This window comes from Ostrea edulis, chromosome 6, assembly GCF_947568905.1.
Source record: "Ostrea edulis chromosome 6, xbOstEdul1.1, whole genome shotgun sequence".
NCBI lineage: Eukaryota > Metazoa > Mollusca > Bivalvia > Ostreida > Ostreidae > Ostrea > Ostrea edulis.
Window position 1 is genome coordinate 50,859,431 of NC_079169.1, and position 16,807 is coordinate 50,876,237.

General features: G+C 35.9%; 1 protein-coding gene across 1 annotated transcript in view; it reads left to right on the plus strand.

Annotated features, from left to right (window-relative positions):
* Window positions 1-15,250, plus strand: part of LOC125646492 (uncharacterized) — a 56,675-nt gene extending 41,425 nt beyond the window's left edge. Inside the window, exons 28-43 of the mRNA XM_056139863.1 lie at window positions 169-321; window positions 1,518-1,668; window positions 3,262-3,294; window positions 3,786-3,901; window positions 5,118-5,287; window positions 6,453-6,537; window positions 6,984-7,098; window positions 7,445-7,600; window positions 8,814-8,942; window positions 10,693-10,818; window positions 11,049-11,177; window positions 11,937-12,068; window positions 12,523-12,656; window positions 13,148-13,235; window positions 13,774-13,931; window positions 14,784-15,250. Of these exons, the coding sequence (XP_055995838.1) occupies window positions 169-321; window positions 1,518-1,668; window positions 3,262-3,294; window positions 3,786-3,901; window positions 5,118-5,287; window positions 6,453-6,537; window positions 6,984-7,098; window positions 7,445-7,600; window positions 8,814-8,942; window positions 10,693-10,818; window positions 11,049-11,177; window positions 11,937-12,068; window positions 12,523-12,656; window positions 13,148-13,235; window positions 13,774-13,931; window positions 14,784-14,921 (2,013 nt within the window). The 3' untranslated portion in view covers window positions 14,922-15,250. The remainder of the gene's footprint in view (window positions 1-168; window positions 322-1,517; window positions 1,669-3,261; window positions 3,295-3,785; window positions 3,902-5,117; window positions 5,288-6,452; window positions 6,538-6,983; window positions 7,099-7,444; window positions 7,601-8,813; window positions 8,943-10,692; window positions 10,819-11,048; window positions 11,178-11,936; window positions 12,069-12,522; window positions 12,657-13,147; window positions 13,236-13,773; window positions 13,932-14,783) is intronic.
* Window positions 15,251-16,807: the final 1,557 nt, after the last annotated feature.

A 16,807-nucleotide genomic window follows, 5' to 3' on the forward strand; every position in this document is an offset into this window, starting at 1 on the left:
TCTGCATGAGACTATCTCAGTTGTGTCTTATAACTATTTTGATTATATATTTCTGTTTTGTCTTCTAAGCATGATTATACTATGTGTTTTTGTTGTATCTCGTAAATATTTGAACTAAATATAGGTCCTGTAAATGCTTGGACTTCATATGCATGTTTCATGATGTAGAATTCGGGAGCTTGTATCTGTCCCCCTGGTTGGTCTGGAGCAAACTGCGAGATTCCCTGTAAATCAGGTTACTATGGCAACAACTGTACACAAAGATGTCCGACATGTAACCCTGGAGTTTGTAGCCCAGCAACAGGACTGTGTATCTGTCAGGTAACTTTAGTAACGGTCAATATGAACAACAGCGCTGCGATCAAGATCGTAGCGGTTAGCCTAGCTGCTTCACTAGATATCTAGGTCTATTGTATGCATCCTACGTAGGGCTAGCCTAGATGTTCGTTCATTTTCATAGCACTATCTAGCCACTATGTAGCTGCTATGATCTTGAAAGCAGCCCAGGACTGTGTATCTGTTAGGTAACTATAGCAACAGTCAAAATAAATACATTTGTCAGAAAGTTTAATGTAAAGAGTTAAGATGTTTGAGTTAATTCATTCTTCGTCTCGTAGAGTCACCCATGTAAGTTGTTTATATTTATTAATTTTTTGTCTCGTTGAATGACATCTTTAAGATGTTTAAATTAATCCCCCATGTAAAAGGTGTTATGTTCATTAATTTCTTTGTCTCCTTTAATTGGTCAACAGGGGATGCTTACCTCTCCTAGGCACCAGATCCCACCTCTGGTATAGCCAGGGGTCCGTGTTTGTCCAACTCTATTTTGTATTCCTTATAGGAGTTATGAAATTGATCACTGTTCTTTATCTTCACCTTTCATGCAAGATGATTGGGTTTAGTAATTTTTCGTTTTGTAGTAAGTTAATTAATTTTTCTTCTCATTGAGATGTTTTAAGGTTATTAATATTTTGTGTTAAATTTCGTTGAAAATTGATTCATTTTGTGTCTCATTAAATTACCATTGTAAAATGTTTACTGGTTTTTGGTCCTGATGAATCACTCATATAAGATGCTTAGGTTTATTGATTTCTTTGTCTCGGTTAATCACCCAGGTACATGTAAAATGTTCAAGTTTCTTCATTTCTTTCTATTGTAATGTCAACTCTGTAAGATGTTTAAAGATATTATATAATATGTGTTGTTTCATTACTTTCAGTACTTTGATTTTAATTGTTTATCTTGCAGAGTAAAACCTGTAAGATGATTAAGTACATGTATATCAATTTCTATATCTCGTGTCATTATTTTCAGTACTTCGATTTAGTTTGTTTGTCTTGCTTAGTCAAGCCTGTAAGATGTTTAAGGATATTAAGTTATATACCTTGTTTCAGTACTTTCAGTATTTCGATTTGATTTGTTTGTCTTGTAGAGTCAAGCATGTAAGATGTTTAAGGATATTAAATTCTATATGTTGTTTCAGTACTCAGAGTACTTTGATTTAATTTGTCTTGTAGAGTCAACCCTGTAAATGCCCATCTGGTTACTTTGGTGATTCCTGTCAGAACACGTGTCACTGTGTCCATGGTTACTGTGGAGTTAGCGGGTCATGTGTTTGTGATAAGGGATGGCAAGGCACAAAATGTGACACTCCATGTGTAAATGTAGGTATGTATCTGATAATTTATCTGAAAATCATTTACTATAATCGATCTGGCAGCCATTGAACCAGATAATTTATCTGACAGTTAATGTATCTGACAGTCATTTTACAAACGTAATGTATCTGACAGGTTTTGAACCAGATATTGTATCTGACGGTTATTGTTTCAAATAATTCAATTACATACATCTATTTGAGTTGGATAATTTCGAGAGAACTAAACAAATAACTTATCGGATAAAGTTTGCACTAATCTGATGTACATCGTATGAACACCGGTTTTTGTGATATGAATATTTTGGGTTGTGTACCAAATGTAAGACTGTGCGTAAATGAAGATGTGTATGTCATTTAATTGACGATAGATGCCGTAAACAAAAGCAACATAAAAGAGTTCAGTCTTGTATTCCGTCATGAAAGGTGACGATAACGAACGAAAATATGCTAGAGTTCCTCATTGACACTATCTTTGTGATCTTTGGTGATCAGGTCTTCCAACAGTCTGTTGGAATTCCCATGGGCACGAATTGTGCTCCTTTGTTAGTTAACCTGCTTTTGTATTTATATAAGCAGAAATTATTAAAAAACCTCTACGTGAGAAGAAAAAATGTCTTGCTGTGGCATTCAATTCGACATTTAGATATATCAACGACGTTTCATCGACTAACAATAATAACTTTCATTCATATGTCGATTCGATATATCCCTGTGAACTTGAAATAAAAGACACCACAGAATCGTCCACATCTGCTTCATACTTGGACATTTTATTGAAAGGAGATATTAATGCCAAACTAACAACTCAACTCTATGACAAACGGAATGATTTCAGCTTCTCCATAGTCAACTTTCCATATGTATGTAGCAATATTCCATAATCACCTGCATATGGTATTTATATCTCTCAACGGATTCGATACGCAAGAGCTTGTTCTGCGCATGGTCAGGCTTTTAACCGTGGCAAGTTACTGACAAACGAGTTGATGGTACAGGGGTTTCAACAGTCTCATTTAAAGTCAGCATTTCGCAATTTCTGTGGTCGTTATAATGATCTAGTTTGCCAATAGAACCTATTATTGGGACAAATGCTGTCTGATGTGTTTCATACCGATTGTTAGACCGTTCTTACACACTGATTTTGACTACAGATAACTTCGTTTACCTGATCAAGATATAGGGCTCTCGGCGGGTGTGACCGAGCGATAATGAATGCTTGCTCCTCCTGGGCACCTAATCTCATATCTGGTGTGTCCAGCTGTCCGTGTTTGTCTAGCTATATATTTTTCATTGCTTCTAGAGGTTATGAGATTGATAACTATTCGTTATTCTCACCTTTTAGTAATATCCGTGTCAATGAAACGAAAGCCCTAACTCAATTGTAAGTTTAGTATTAGATGGACGCTAAATAATAAATGTTTGTTTACACTTAATGTATAATCAATCCCTGTTAGTTGTTGATGTAGGCAAATGAATTTCTCTTAAATCCAAAAGAGAGGTCGGTACATGGATGTATAAATATGTGGAGTTTAATTTAAAGCCTCTCTCCTACATGGTATTTTTGTCCTGAGAAGTTGATGACCTGATTTTTATATTTTCAGACAAACCCGTTTTGTATAATGCCAATGTGTCGTGTAAGTACCATATTGTAACACTAGTAAACCTTTATAATGCAAAGCAATCTTGCAGTATCATGTCAACCCTTAATATGCAAAGCAGTGATACAGCATGAACAAGAGATCAGTTGCCCAAGACATAGTCAATAAAGGTTTTTCATATCACTATCTAAATAATCACTGAACTTGATTGATTCCATTTTTGTCGCAGAAGCATGCATTACAATTGTTCCTAGAGGGGTTGAATAAATGACAATGTGGGTAGGACGTCACAAAATTAGCTGAGTGTCTGGTAAACAAATCACTGAAGTGTGTATTATGAGCTAGCATGAGTACAAGTGAATGTTAATACAAGAATAATCGATCTTGGACTGAAATTTTATTGTATGCACTTAAACAAACTGTGTCATTAACAGCATTACACAATGTATCATGTAAACCAGCCTGCATTTGTTGTGTTATTGACAGCATTATCGTGTAAACCAGCCTGCATTTTTTGTTATTGACAGCATTATCCTGTAAACCAGCCTGTATCTACTGCATCCACGGTCGCTGCCACTTTAACGATGACATCTGTCTGTGTGATGCGGGCTTTTTCGGATCTGATTGTGATCAATATTGCAAGGTAACGTTTCTTCATGTATATTTATTTTGTGAATTGATACGTAGTTCATCATTCCCATACCACACACTCATTTAAACGAAGACACACCGAAAAGCATACTTTGAAGATGTATATGCATGTAATAAGATCACTCTAATAGAACTACATACATGTATATATCTATGTGAAGAGTGTGTTTTCATTACAATATTTAGATTGGAATATTTGGCTTCTTTTGAACTATTTGCGGCATGCATATAACACATTAATCAATGTGTGGAACACTTACTGTGCGAGGCTGAGTTAAGGCTTTCCTCATAAATACCAGAGCTGTAAAAATGTTCTTTACCGCACTGGCACATTACATGACGTCACAATGAAAAATACGTCATGATGGTCATGACGTTCATATCTACATTCCTTTTCCAGTTGGAAATGGCAATTTTTTTTTCGTTATTTACTACCGCTGTCAAACAATATAACATACATGCTAAAGTAATATCCATATTATATTGGGATCTTGATATCGCCCCTAATCTGCACGTACTGTGACTTTCACAATGAATTCATTTGCATAAACAGGGTTTCCGTACATACAAATTTCATCATTGGCACGACACCCCAAGGTTTTTGAGTGAAAGATGTTCGATTTATGTGACATGTGAACTTCAGTGCAAAAAGAAAGTTAGGGGAGCAAGTTGAGGCTTCAACACAAAACATGTTTTTCAGGCTAGATTCAATTTCGTATATGCTAAAATTGCCGCATCTTGCATATTCAATGCAAACATTAGACATGTTACAAGTCACGATAAACTTGCTCCCATCACTTTTCAAATGAAGAAATTAATATGTTGTGAAGTTATATAAACTTCAACTTGCATTGATATTTGGATATCGTGCCAATGGAACAATTTATACATACACGGTACGATTTTATATTGATATTTGATCACGAGATATACAACTGATGTAAAGACTGTTGGTCTGGTGAAAAATGTATGCGAGGTCAATATGCACTTAATTATATATACATATTTTTTTGTATAAAAGGGTTGTGTGTACAGCATTCATCAAAAATTGATCTGTTTATCAATGCTTTTTTCCTCTGACATATTTCTATGGTCCTACTTAACGCAACTACGTAGGTTTATCTCTTTGTGGAATTTGACCTATGGTCTAGGTTGTAAATATCCGTAACATTTTGTGTACTGGCATTTGACTTTAGTGACTATTGTAGAATTTGACCTATGGCCCCGGATGTATACATCGATGTGACCAGTGTGTAAACAGCAACAACTGTGATCGTGTAACCGGTCAGTGTCAGTGTTTGCCGGGTTATGCTGGGATATTCTGTCAGCAACCTTGTCCTAAAGGTTTCTATGGCGACCAATGCCGACAGGCCTGCAAGTGAGTCACTCTTTACTCCTATCCCGTGGGGATCCGGGTTAGAATAGGTTCTCAGTACCCCGTTGCTTGTCGTAAAAGACGATTAAATGGGGCAGTCCTTCGGATGAGGCCGTAAAACCGAGGAAGATCCCTCCCTGTTCAAAGGCCATCAGCTCCGAGCATAGGCCGAACTTTTGCAGCCCTTCACCGGCAGTGTAGACGTCTCCATATGAGGGAAATATTCTTGAGAGGAACGTTAAACAATATTTAATCAATCACTCTTTACCCCTATTGAATGGAATTCCCATGAACACGAATTGTGCTCGTTTGTTAGCTGACCTACTTTTATGTTTTCATAAAGCAGAGTTTATTCAAAAGGTTCTACATGAGAAGAGGGAACCTCTTCCTGCTGCCTCGAACTCGACATTTAGATATACCGATAATGTTTTATTTATTAACAATATCAATGTCATTCATATGCCTATTCGATATATTCCTGTGAACTCGAGATATAAGACACCACAGAGTCCTCCGCATCTGCTTCATACTTAGATATGTTATTGAAAATGAATATTAATTGCAAACTAACAACTCAACTTTATGACAGACGGTATGATTTCAGCTTTTCCATCGTCAACTTTCTATATGTAGCAATTTTTCATTATCATCTGTATATGATGTTTATATTTCTCAACTGATTCGATATGCAAGAGCTTGTTCTGCGTATGATCAGTATTTAAATCAAGGTAGGCTACTGACAAACAAGTTGATGGTGCAGGGATTTCTACAGTCTCGTTTAAAGTCAACATATTGCAAATTCTATAGTCGTTATAATGATCTAGTTTGTAATTCAACGTATCATCGGGTGAAATGTTGTATGACGTGTTTCATACCGATTGGTTGGCCGTTCTTGGCACACTGATTTTAACTACATATTATTCCGATTACCTGATCAAGATATAGGGCTAATGGCGGATGTAACCGGTTGACAAGGGATGCTTACTCCTCCTAGGCACCTGATCCCACCTCTGTTATATCCAAGGGTCCGTTTTGACCCAACTCTCTATTTTGTATTCCTTTTACGAGTTATAACATTGATCACTACATGTATTCCTTATCTTCACCTTTCATTAAGAAATAAGATGATGAGAGTTTTAGTGTTTTTACTCTGCTCATTTTACCACAGCTGTCAAAATGGTGGAGATTGTGACAATGTACATGGAACTTGTGTTTGCTCTGCGGGATTCATGGGATCTGATTGTTCCCAAAAGGTAAGCAATATGGTAACTGTCCATATTACATTAAATCCATGGGAGCTGATTGTTCTTAGAATGTGGTGAAATAGGATTTGTCTATGTTGTAATGTATATATGATTAGTCTCAATAGATTAGATAATTTCATCTAGACTAAGGGTCAAGTTGTAAGAATATGGAGTCCTGTTGAATTATGTACGTATACTTTATTGTGGATTGGGAAGAGAGATGGGAATATCTCATTGAAACTAGTTGTTATCAGAAGTTAGTACAACTAATGTATGAATTGTTTATGAGGTTGACATACTTTGTATGGGATGTGAAGGGTACCAAAATAGTCTCATCTCGAAGATATGACAGCACCAGGAAAACGTCATGTAGAGAACCAGTATATACACACCCGATTCTATTTTCATTCAATTGCAATTATTGATATTCTGTTGTTTCACACTTTTATTGACAGTGTCCCTTGGGGAAGTATGGGTCAGGTTGTACATTGAACTGTACGTGTGGGCCGATGTCTAAGGGATGCGATGCATTCACAGGACAATGCATCTGTCAGCCCGGATTTAGTGGCGGTATAGTGTTTTTAATTTTTAGTATCATAGTACAAATATAATATATATAGAATATACATTCATTGACTTTACATGCGACTTCTATTGATTATTGATTAATTATAGTATGTTTGGTATGCCACGACCACCAGCATCTTCGCTAGCCAAGGGTGACGATATCCCATTCTTATAATGGTCTTATGAAAATATGATTTATGATTGAGACATTTCATGCATTGTAATGGGTAGAAATGTCCAGAAAATTATATACAAGCAAGTGTAATCTAACAGACTGATTGTGTGTGACATAAGTTTGTGATTGTGGTATAATGATCTGATTCTGATGCAATTGTTACATAATAACCAGATGAATGTGAGAAATCATGTCCTGCATTGTCATACGGAGCTGGCTGTGAGAGGTTATGTCTAGACGTCTGTGATGTCCGAGGAACACTCTCCTGTAGTCCGGTAGATGGCGCATGCCAGTGCCGTCCCGGCTATACGGGGAACAAGTGTAACCAGCGTGAGTACAAATACTGAATCATTTATATCATATTTATATTTAATCAGTATTTCACAAATTCTATGGTTGCTATAATGATCTAGTTTGCCAATACAACCTATCATTGGGTCAATTGCTGTCTGACGTGTTTCATACTGATTGTTAGACCGTTCTTGACACTCTGACTGCGGATTACTCCGTTTACCTGATCAAGATATAGGGCTCACGGCGGATGTGTCCAGTCCACAGGGGATGCTTATTCGTCCTAGCTACCTGATCCCACCTCTGGTATATCCAGGGGTCCGTGTTTGCCCAACTCTCTATTCTGTATTCTTGAAAGGAGTTATGAGATTGATCACTGTTCGTTATCTTCACCTTTCATTCGTGTGGTAAAATTTCTCATACCTTGGTTGGATAAATGTTGGGATTTGATTTCATGGTAGAAGAAGTGCAGTTGAAGATGGGTTGCTTTATTTCATGGAAGATTTAGAGTTGGATCTGTCCATGGAAAAATAATGAACGTCATATCATGAAGAACTCCAATAATTTTAGAGTATGGCTGTGAGGTAGAAGCGTTCAGGATCTTCATGATCTTTATCATGATCCAGGTTTTCTTGTTCATAAAGGTATTAAATACATGAATATACCCATACACTGTACTATGAAATATCATAATCAATTATTTCACTGTTTCCTTGTTATCATCTGTATAAAGGTACAGCGTAATTACAGCTATTTTATTCCCAACATAACAATAAAATTCAAAATAAGCATAAACTATAAACTATAAACGGATATAATTATGAAGAATCACAGTATAATACTGCGATTCGTTTTCCAGGTTTGGGAGCAATTGATTAAAGTAGCTCACTAAACTAAAGCTTGTACTATGTATGACACCAGGTCACAAGATGGCGATTTAAATGTTTTGTGAAAATGCTTGTATGAATCGATTTGTCTGTCTATCATCGTAGCTCAGTGGTTAAATCATTGGGCTGGTGAACCGCAGATCTCGAGTTCAAATCCCTCATAGTCTTTTATTCATATCTGTAGAAATATATATGTTTTTGAAAATCATTTTTAAATCCAAATTTGTATAGTTTTTGCCTTCTTGGCATATACTTATTGTATATCATCATATCTTTTATAATCAAACCAATTCGTACTGATTTGATAAACTATTTCTGGATGTAGTGAGCCACCTTAATCATGTTTGACATTGATCTTTGATTAGACTGTCCCAGTGGAACGTGGGGTGTTTCCTGTGCTCAAAGATGCCTGTGTGGTTCCCATGGCAACTGTGACAGAGAGACTGGCCAGTGCGATTGCGACTCCGGATACAAAGGAACTTACTGCAATAAAAGTATGTGTCATGTATATAGAAACCGAACATCAATTCAAAACATGTGTATCTTTATGATAGCATTCCAGCATTATTCAAAATATCCATTATTGTTGAAGGATGTTTTGCATTTTTATTCTTAATGTGAATTCCAGTAGAGTGTTGGAATACTTGATCATCTAAAACTACGCAAATAATCACTGTAGAACTCCAGTTTCGTTTAATATCAACTTCTGAGTACTAGTGCTCTGAATCAGAGTGGTGTTTAACAAAGCAATATCTGGATGATTGGGCGAAAGATTTCATTATTTCCCTTTTCCATTTTTATTAAAAAAATCAGCTGCTTATGATGTCAATGGACAATTTGCAAGTCCTGGTCATTAATTCATCATGGGGAATGGTCGTATAATGTGTTTAAAAATCATAATTTTTTATGCTGTTTCAGGAATTTTTTTTAGTGATTTCAAATCTACAAAGTTCCTTGGAATTTTTAAGAATTCACATTAGACTTGCACCACTTAATATGTTTTGGGACATTAAGTATGAAGTTTCTCCTTTACAGAAGTAGATATATTCGTGAGGAGTAAAGATCGGGGTTTGATAGAACATTTACTGGATCCTGTATTTCTGTAATAGTCTTTGTGAAGTTTTGGAGTATGGTATAGGATCGGTAACTCAAACTCATTCGTCCCAATGACTAGGGTATCAAATATGTTTATAACGGAGACGTGACTTTGAAGATCGTTGTCCTTTGAAAGGGAACTGTGTGTAGAAGTAACTTCGGGTCGTCATTTTTAATTATATTTACATCACCAGTAATGGTATGTTCAGCTGGACTATAATTTAAAGATGAACATGTATGAAGATTTTGTATCATATGGTTTACATATAGGCACCTTAAAATGTGGTTGTGGATGAATACGCGACTACTTAAAAACATGCCCGGTAAATCCTATTTGAATAACATCTTGGCAAAATATATTTGTCATGATATTGAAAGTTTCAAATGAAATATTGTTTAAAATAACCAAAAAAATAATTATGAGCACATTAAGAAAAGTTTGAGCGATGACTGATGTTATAGGAGATTGTGTATACATCAATCTTTGTTTTAAGTTAGAGGATTGTTCCTGTCTATTAGATGAGTGTGTGCACATCGGTCTTTTTTTTCTTCTAAATCTGAACATTGCCCTTGACGTTATTGGAGATAATGTAAACATCTGTCTTTGTTTTATGTTTGTGCATTGTCCTTAATTGTTTAGGATATTACGTAGACATCGGCCTTTGTTGTAAGTTTTGAGTATTTCCCTTGACGTTATTGGAGATTATGTGAACATCAGTCATTGTTTTATGCTTGAGTATTGCCCTTGACATTATTGGAGATTGTGTGAACATCAGTCTTTGTTTTGTGTTTGTGCATTGTCCCTGACATTAATGGGGGTTATGTAAACACCAGTCTTCGTTTTAAGGAGGTTTAATTATGTTGGATGCACAATATAGTATATTTGTAAGTTGTGGTATCAGAAAAATAAAGTTTTACTTTTCCAGCAGAAATTGCAATCCAAAATCGTTGATGAAAAGTAAATTAAAACGATCTGTAGTTTTCCAGTCTGATACCTCAATCATCTGATGTAACCAGATAGATCATGAATTTTGAAGCCATAGAAGATATATTTTTATTTAGTTTTGCTTCAATGGAGTAGTTTGAAAAAAATGTGAGGATTTGTTCCGCTTTAAGATGATAAACATCTAGCTAGTGCTGTTTTTACAGTGTGTGACAGTGGTTCGTGGGGGAAGCATTGCAGCAATGTATGTAACTGTGGAGGGGCTTCCTGTAACCACGTGACCGGGGAGTGCATGTGTCCTCGTGGGAAAATAGGACATCACTGTGAACAAGGTGAGAGAGAAATGGTAGCATAATCGTAAGAGAGATTATCATAAATATTCAAAGAAATTGCCATAATTTTAAAGTTTTTCTTTTATTTTGTCCTGTACATGTAGTTATGTTTTTTTACGAAGGTTTTGGAAATAAAAGCAAGATGTCATTATCATAATGTGATGTAGTATTTACCTTGTTTTATTTTGTTAGAATGTTGCGCTGCCCACAATTGTGTTTTATTTTGGCAGAATGTGGTGCTGCCCACTTTGGCTTTCAATGTGCCCAGTTGTGTGGTTGTCAGAATAACGGTGTTTGTGATCGAGTAACGGGAGAGTGTGCGTGTCAACCGGGCTGGAGCGGAACGTTTTGTGATCAGAGTAAGTGTTAACCTTGATCAATTACTGAAAGGGAAATCGCACATTCTACTTTCATTTAAAAGAAAATGTTGTTTTTATATTTTGACATCATTTACAGCCCCCTTATTTCTCCTGTAAAAAGAACAAGATATAAAACAACATGGAAATCCCTTTAGGGAATTCCTGTTATCACTTTTTGATTGACTCTGGTATTTTAAGACACTTCATTTTAGTATATGATTCATTGTATATTGTTAATGTCCCTTTCGATAATTTTTCGCTCATATGGAGATGTCACAATTGCCGCTGAAGGGCTACAAAATTTAGGCCTCTGCTCGGCGTTTACGGCCTTTGAGCAGGGAGGGGTTTTATTATGCAACATATGATCCGGGTTAGTATAGGTCTTAAGTATTCCTCTTGCTTGTTATAAGAGGTGACTAAATGGAACGGTCCTTCGGATGAGACCGCAAAAACCAAGGCCCCGTGCCACAGCAGGTGTGGCGTGATAAAGATCCCTTTCTGCTCAAAGCGCCAATCATAGACATAAATTTTACAGTCCTTCACCGGCAATTGTGACTTCTCCATATGAGTGAAAAATTCTCGAGCGGGACGTTAAACAATATACAACCAATCAACCAACTTTCGTTATCAGAATAAACTAGACCTTGCTTTAAAATCATGTGCATGTATTTGGGTCCATTCAAAGCATACCCTTTACGCTTTTAATGGTTTTAGGTTTTTAAGAAATCAACCTAGCTAATCACACTTTTATTGCTACAGGTTGCCCGGATGGTATGTACGGTGCCAGCTGTAGTAATCAGTGTCCAGACTGTTTCAACGGAGGGTCATGTGACAGTGTGACAGGACAATGTCATTGTGCCTCGGGGTTCACAGGAGTTCTCTGTAATCAGAGTGAGTAATACAATGTCTGTGTCTCCGAATTTACACGAATCACCTGTAATTATGTCTCCCTACCCAGAAGGGGGACACTTTGTTTTAGTCTGAATTCTTCTTCCGCTTCTCATACAAATTTTTCAGAGCCATTTTTTTTGTCTTTTGACATATGTCTTTGATGTTTTGGTATGTGGATATAACATGCTAAGACAATGTGTCGCGTACCATTTTGACCTTAGCCTGGATGACATGCCATGGAGACAGCATAAATCTATCAAGTGTATCGAAGTAAATCAAAGAAAATAAATTTCAATTCATCTTTGTTGGAAAATTGATTTCGATCATAATCATTTTAAAATCAGCTTAAAATTAGGCATTGATGATGTCAGATAAAATAGACAAATTTTACAGTATTTAAGTATATTGAATAAACACGTAATGTACTTTATAGTTGATTGCCGTTTTATTGCAGCTTGTGGTCTAGGCTCCTGGGGAATAAAATGTCAAAACAGATGTCCCCTACAGTGTAAACAGAGTTGTCTCCCTGATACTGGAGAATGTCATTGTCACCAGGGGGCGTGCCAGAATGGAGGAGTCTGTCAACAGGTAAATACATGTAGATGAAGTATTTGTTACCCCAATAGGTAAGGTAAGGAAAGCCGTTAAACTGCTGAACGGAATTCTGATATAACGTCCATCTTAGAACACCTACCTATACAGAAGACAATTTAAAAGAATGCGTGTGACTGGTCAACAGGGGATGCTTACTACTCCTAGACACCAGATCCCACCTCTGGTGTGTCCAGGGGTTCGTGTTTCCTTATAGGAGATATGAAATTGATCACTGTTTGTTATCTTCACCTTGTCATGAAACATATCCCTCACACTGTACTGTCCATACGTCCATGTTTAGATTTATTTATCATATATTGTATGAAAAGATGAAGACAAAAACAGCGATCAATATCACAACTCCTAAAAGGAATACAAAATTAGGAATCGGACAAACACGGACTCCTGGACACACCAGAGGTGTTTGAAAGAAATCTCACACATAGTGTTGTATCTGTAATTAGCATTTATTTTTATTTGTGCAGGGTAAATGTATATGCCAGTATGGTTTCTTTGGAGATGACTGTTCACAAACACTGGGCGGGATTAAGGCATCCCAGAAATCAACAAGCTGTAAGTATACATTCATTGAAGAAATGTCAGATGGACTAAAGATAATTTTGTGGTAATAGCCGTTCACTGTTTTAGTGAAATTGTGATTCAGTTGTTTAATCATCAAATACAGGAACCACATGCTTTGTGGATTTGTCAAATTTTCGAGGAAAACCAATCAGTGTTTGTCCTGTATTATAAAAAAAAATGTACTTGTTGATCATTCAGTTTCACGGTCTCGCTCAACGACAAACATGCAGTAAATCGTTATCTAGTAAAACACGATGAAACCATTATTTTTGGAAATTTAAACACTCTCTATTCCGGCCATATATCCATCATGTATTGATAATATGAATGTTATGGCGATCTATCATATAGTCATTTGATTCATACATTTACTCGTTTCATAACATCATTAATTGAATTGTTGTGCAGTAATCCAGTTAAAGATATCTTTAAATAACATTTGGTGTCTTTGATCATTTTAAAAGAATAGAATTACTTTTTCTATAAATAAATGTCAATATATGTAATATATATGTAAATCTGTATTCAGCAAAAGGTGCTGTATCTTTCACATCGGGTCAGGTGGCTGGGATAGTGGTGGGTATACTGGTTCTCATTTTACTGGTAGTCCTGCTAACCATTTTGATAATGAGAAGAAAATATAGAGGTCAGCATGACAACAATGCCGGAATGAATCTGAACAGTTCCGTGAGTATTGACATCATCCAATCAATTCTAAGATTAAAGTAAGAAAAAACGATGGACTTGGCAGAGAAAACTTTAATAAGTACTGTGCCGTTTTAGCACGTTTAATACATATAGGGGAAAATAGTATACATGTACATTTTTAATGCGTTCAATATAGCAGTTCTCAATGTAATGTGATATAGCAGGGAACAAAACTTAACTCAATATTAAAACTTGTGCAATCCGGATAGTAATCTTCCACGAATTGGTGTATATTACTCAATTTCAGATCTACATATTATCTAGTAATCTAATAAAGTTACTCTTCCTTTGATATTTGTAAGCCGAAAGTAAAGCTTTATATTGCTTTTTTATCAACATTACTTTTTGTAATGCTGCGATGAAAGACCAAATATTCAGACAATATTTGCCACCACGAGGACCTCAGAATGTTCTTGGTAAATGACATTCCATTCGTGAAACGAATCCTTTGTTTTTATCGTAACATTGCTACGAACGTTTGAACCATGTTCGTGTAAATCTCGCAACACACACTATTGTTATGTATCTACACAAAATACCTAATACACAATTTAAGGAGGATTTGTTACAGCTGTCGTTATTTAAAGAATATTTATAATAATCCATGAAAATATATTACAACAGTTACGTTAGTACTAGCCTTTTCTCATTTAGTCAGACGCTCATTATGTTCACAATTGATATATGGCCGTGTAATATGTGCCATTGATAATAGCATGGCCGATTTTCTTAACTTCACCTCAATCAGTACATATTAACCAAGGAGTTTCGTACGAGTTTGTACAAACCTGTTAAAATCTTTATTGTTTATTTGTTATTGATCATTAACAGCTCCGGGATCAAGACGACAGTGGTCTCCGAGGTTTCACAAATCCTCACTATGACAGCCAGAATTCAGGCAAAATGGCCGATTCCTCGGAAGGAAGGAATGCGGAGGATTCTCATTCAGAAAACGCAGCGAATGCGTGACATCATCACGGAGTCTAGCACTATTGTACTATTCTCTCTCAGTTCTAGATTTGTATGTTGTTCTATGATATTATTCGTTAATGACACCGGTTACCATACTGAGTGTCCCCGATTTAATGTCTTGCAAATCATCTATTTGAGAGGTTGTGAATTTCATGTGTCAAATGACTTGTTGCTCAAACCGAGTTTGGTGTTATATATTGGGGTGATAGACTAAAATCTAATTGATGCCTTGTTTAAATTGATTGCTGGATGACAAGTTTTGTATATCATTCTGTTGTAACTATGCTTATAATGTTGTTGCAAATAAACATATGTTATATCAAAAAGATTTTTAAAAAATGGATGAGGTCTGGATGAATGTTAGCAAGTTATTAAACAATCAAATGATAATATTAGGATAAATGACCCCTTGCAACAAACGTGATATCGACTCTGGGTGATAAATCAATATTCATACTACTATTATAAATCTCATCAATTCTATAAAGAATACAAAACTGAGAGTAGGACTCTTGGAAACGTCAGAGGTGGGATCAGGAGCATAGAATGATGAAGTATCTTTTTTTGACCGGTAACATCCGCTACGAGCCTAGTATCTTAATCAAGTAAACGGAAAAATCAATGGGTTAATTCGGTATGTAAAAACAGCCCAACACGTGTTGGTATGAAACACACCAGACCGCATTCAACCTAACGAAAGGTTGTATTTGTAAATGAAATGGTTATAAAGACTAGAAAATCTGCGAAATGCTGACATGAACCGAGACTTCTGAAAGATCAATAAAACATGATATACCCTGTAACATCAGTAGATTTGTCAATAGCCTGTATTGATTTAAAAATTCATGATACACAGGACATGTTCTCGTAAATTGAATCACTTGAGAGACAGAAACACCATTTGCAGATGATAATGTTATGAATATTGCTGCATACGTATGGGATTTTGTGCAGCAATGTTGAGGCCTTTCAAATAAGTAAAGTTAGTAATTATGACATTTCATAAATTCGTTATTGTATCGCCAAAACGCATGTCGTTATGTAAATATTTATTAATTAAACGAAATAATGAGTACTCAATATTCCGGAAATGGTCCCCTTTTTATTGTCACATGATCGAAACAGTCAGGTGACCCGTTATTTGTATAATCTAAATGTCCCGAAATAAAATCGCGTCGGCAAAGATGAAATATCCCATAGCTTTGAAATATAAAGTAGTTGGAGAGGTGACGCGTAGTGAAATGTACTCGAAATTCGCTTTTGTAAGTCATCAATATCCCTAACATCGTTAATAATTCAAGGAGATTTTCTCCTTAAATGCTTAATTATTGGTTTCCTATCCTGATTTTACGCAGAGCATCAGCAAATAATCTTCATCTTTTACCTGTCTCAAGTCATTATGTACAGATGATTGACTTTCTCCGTTCTGCATGAATAATTTAAGAAAATAAGACGTTCAGTCAAGTCTCAGACCAGGCAGGTGGTACTCGTTTCTTCATACATGTAAATGTATCAAACTTCAACTTGTCATTACGCAAATGATGGATCCACAGTTTACTTGGTATTTTCTTTTCAAATAACTTTGTTGGGTCAAGAATTTCGTGGGGGTGGGGGACTTTTTTTCACATCTACCCTTCGCATTAATGTAATTAACTGCTTTATAAGTAGGCATCCACATTCAGTGTATTTACAATGTATTCGTAAAATCTACCACATGCACATCTTTGATGATCTTAGAATCTCAACAAAACCGGAATAGACGGTGTGACGTCAAAATTATTGATTTTTGTGGTCTTGAATACAAAAGAGTTCCGCATCATGGCAGCCTCTAAAGATGGCGGTAATTTCAATGTTTAATGTTTTAAAATTAGTACTGAAGCTTA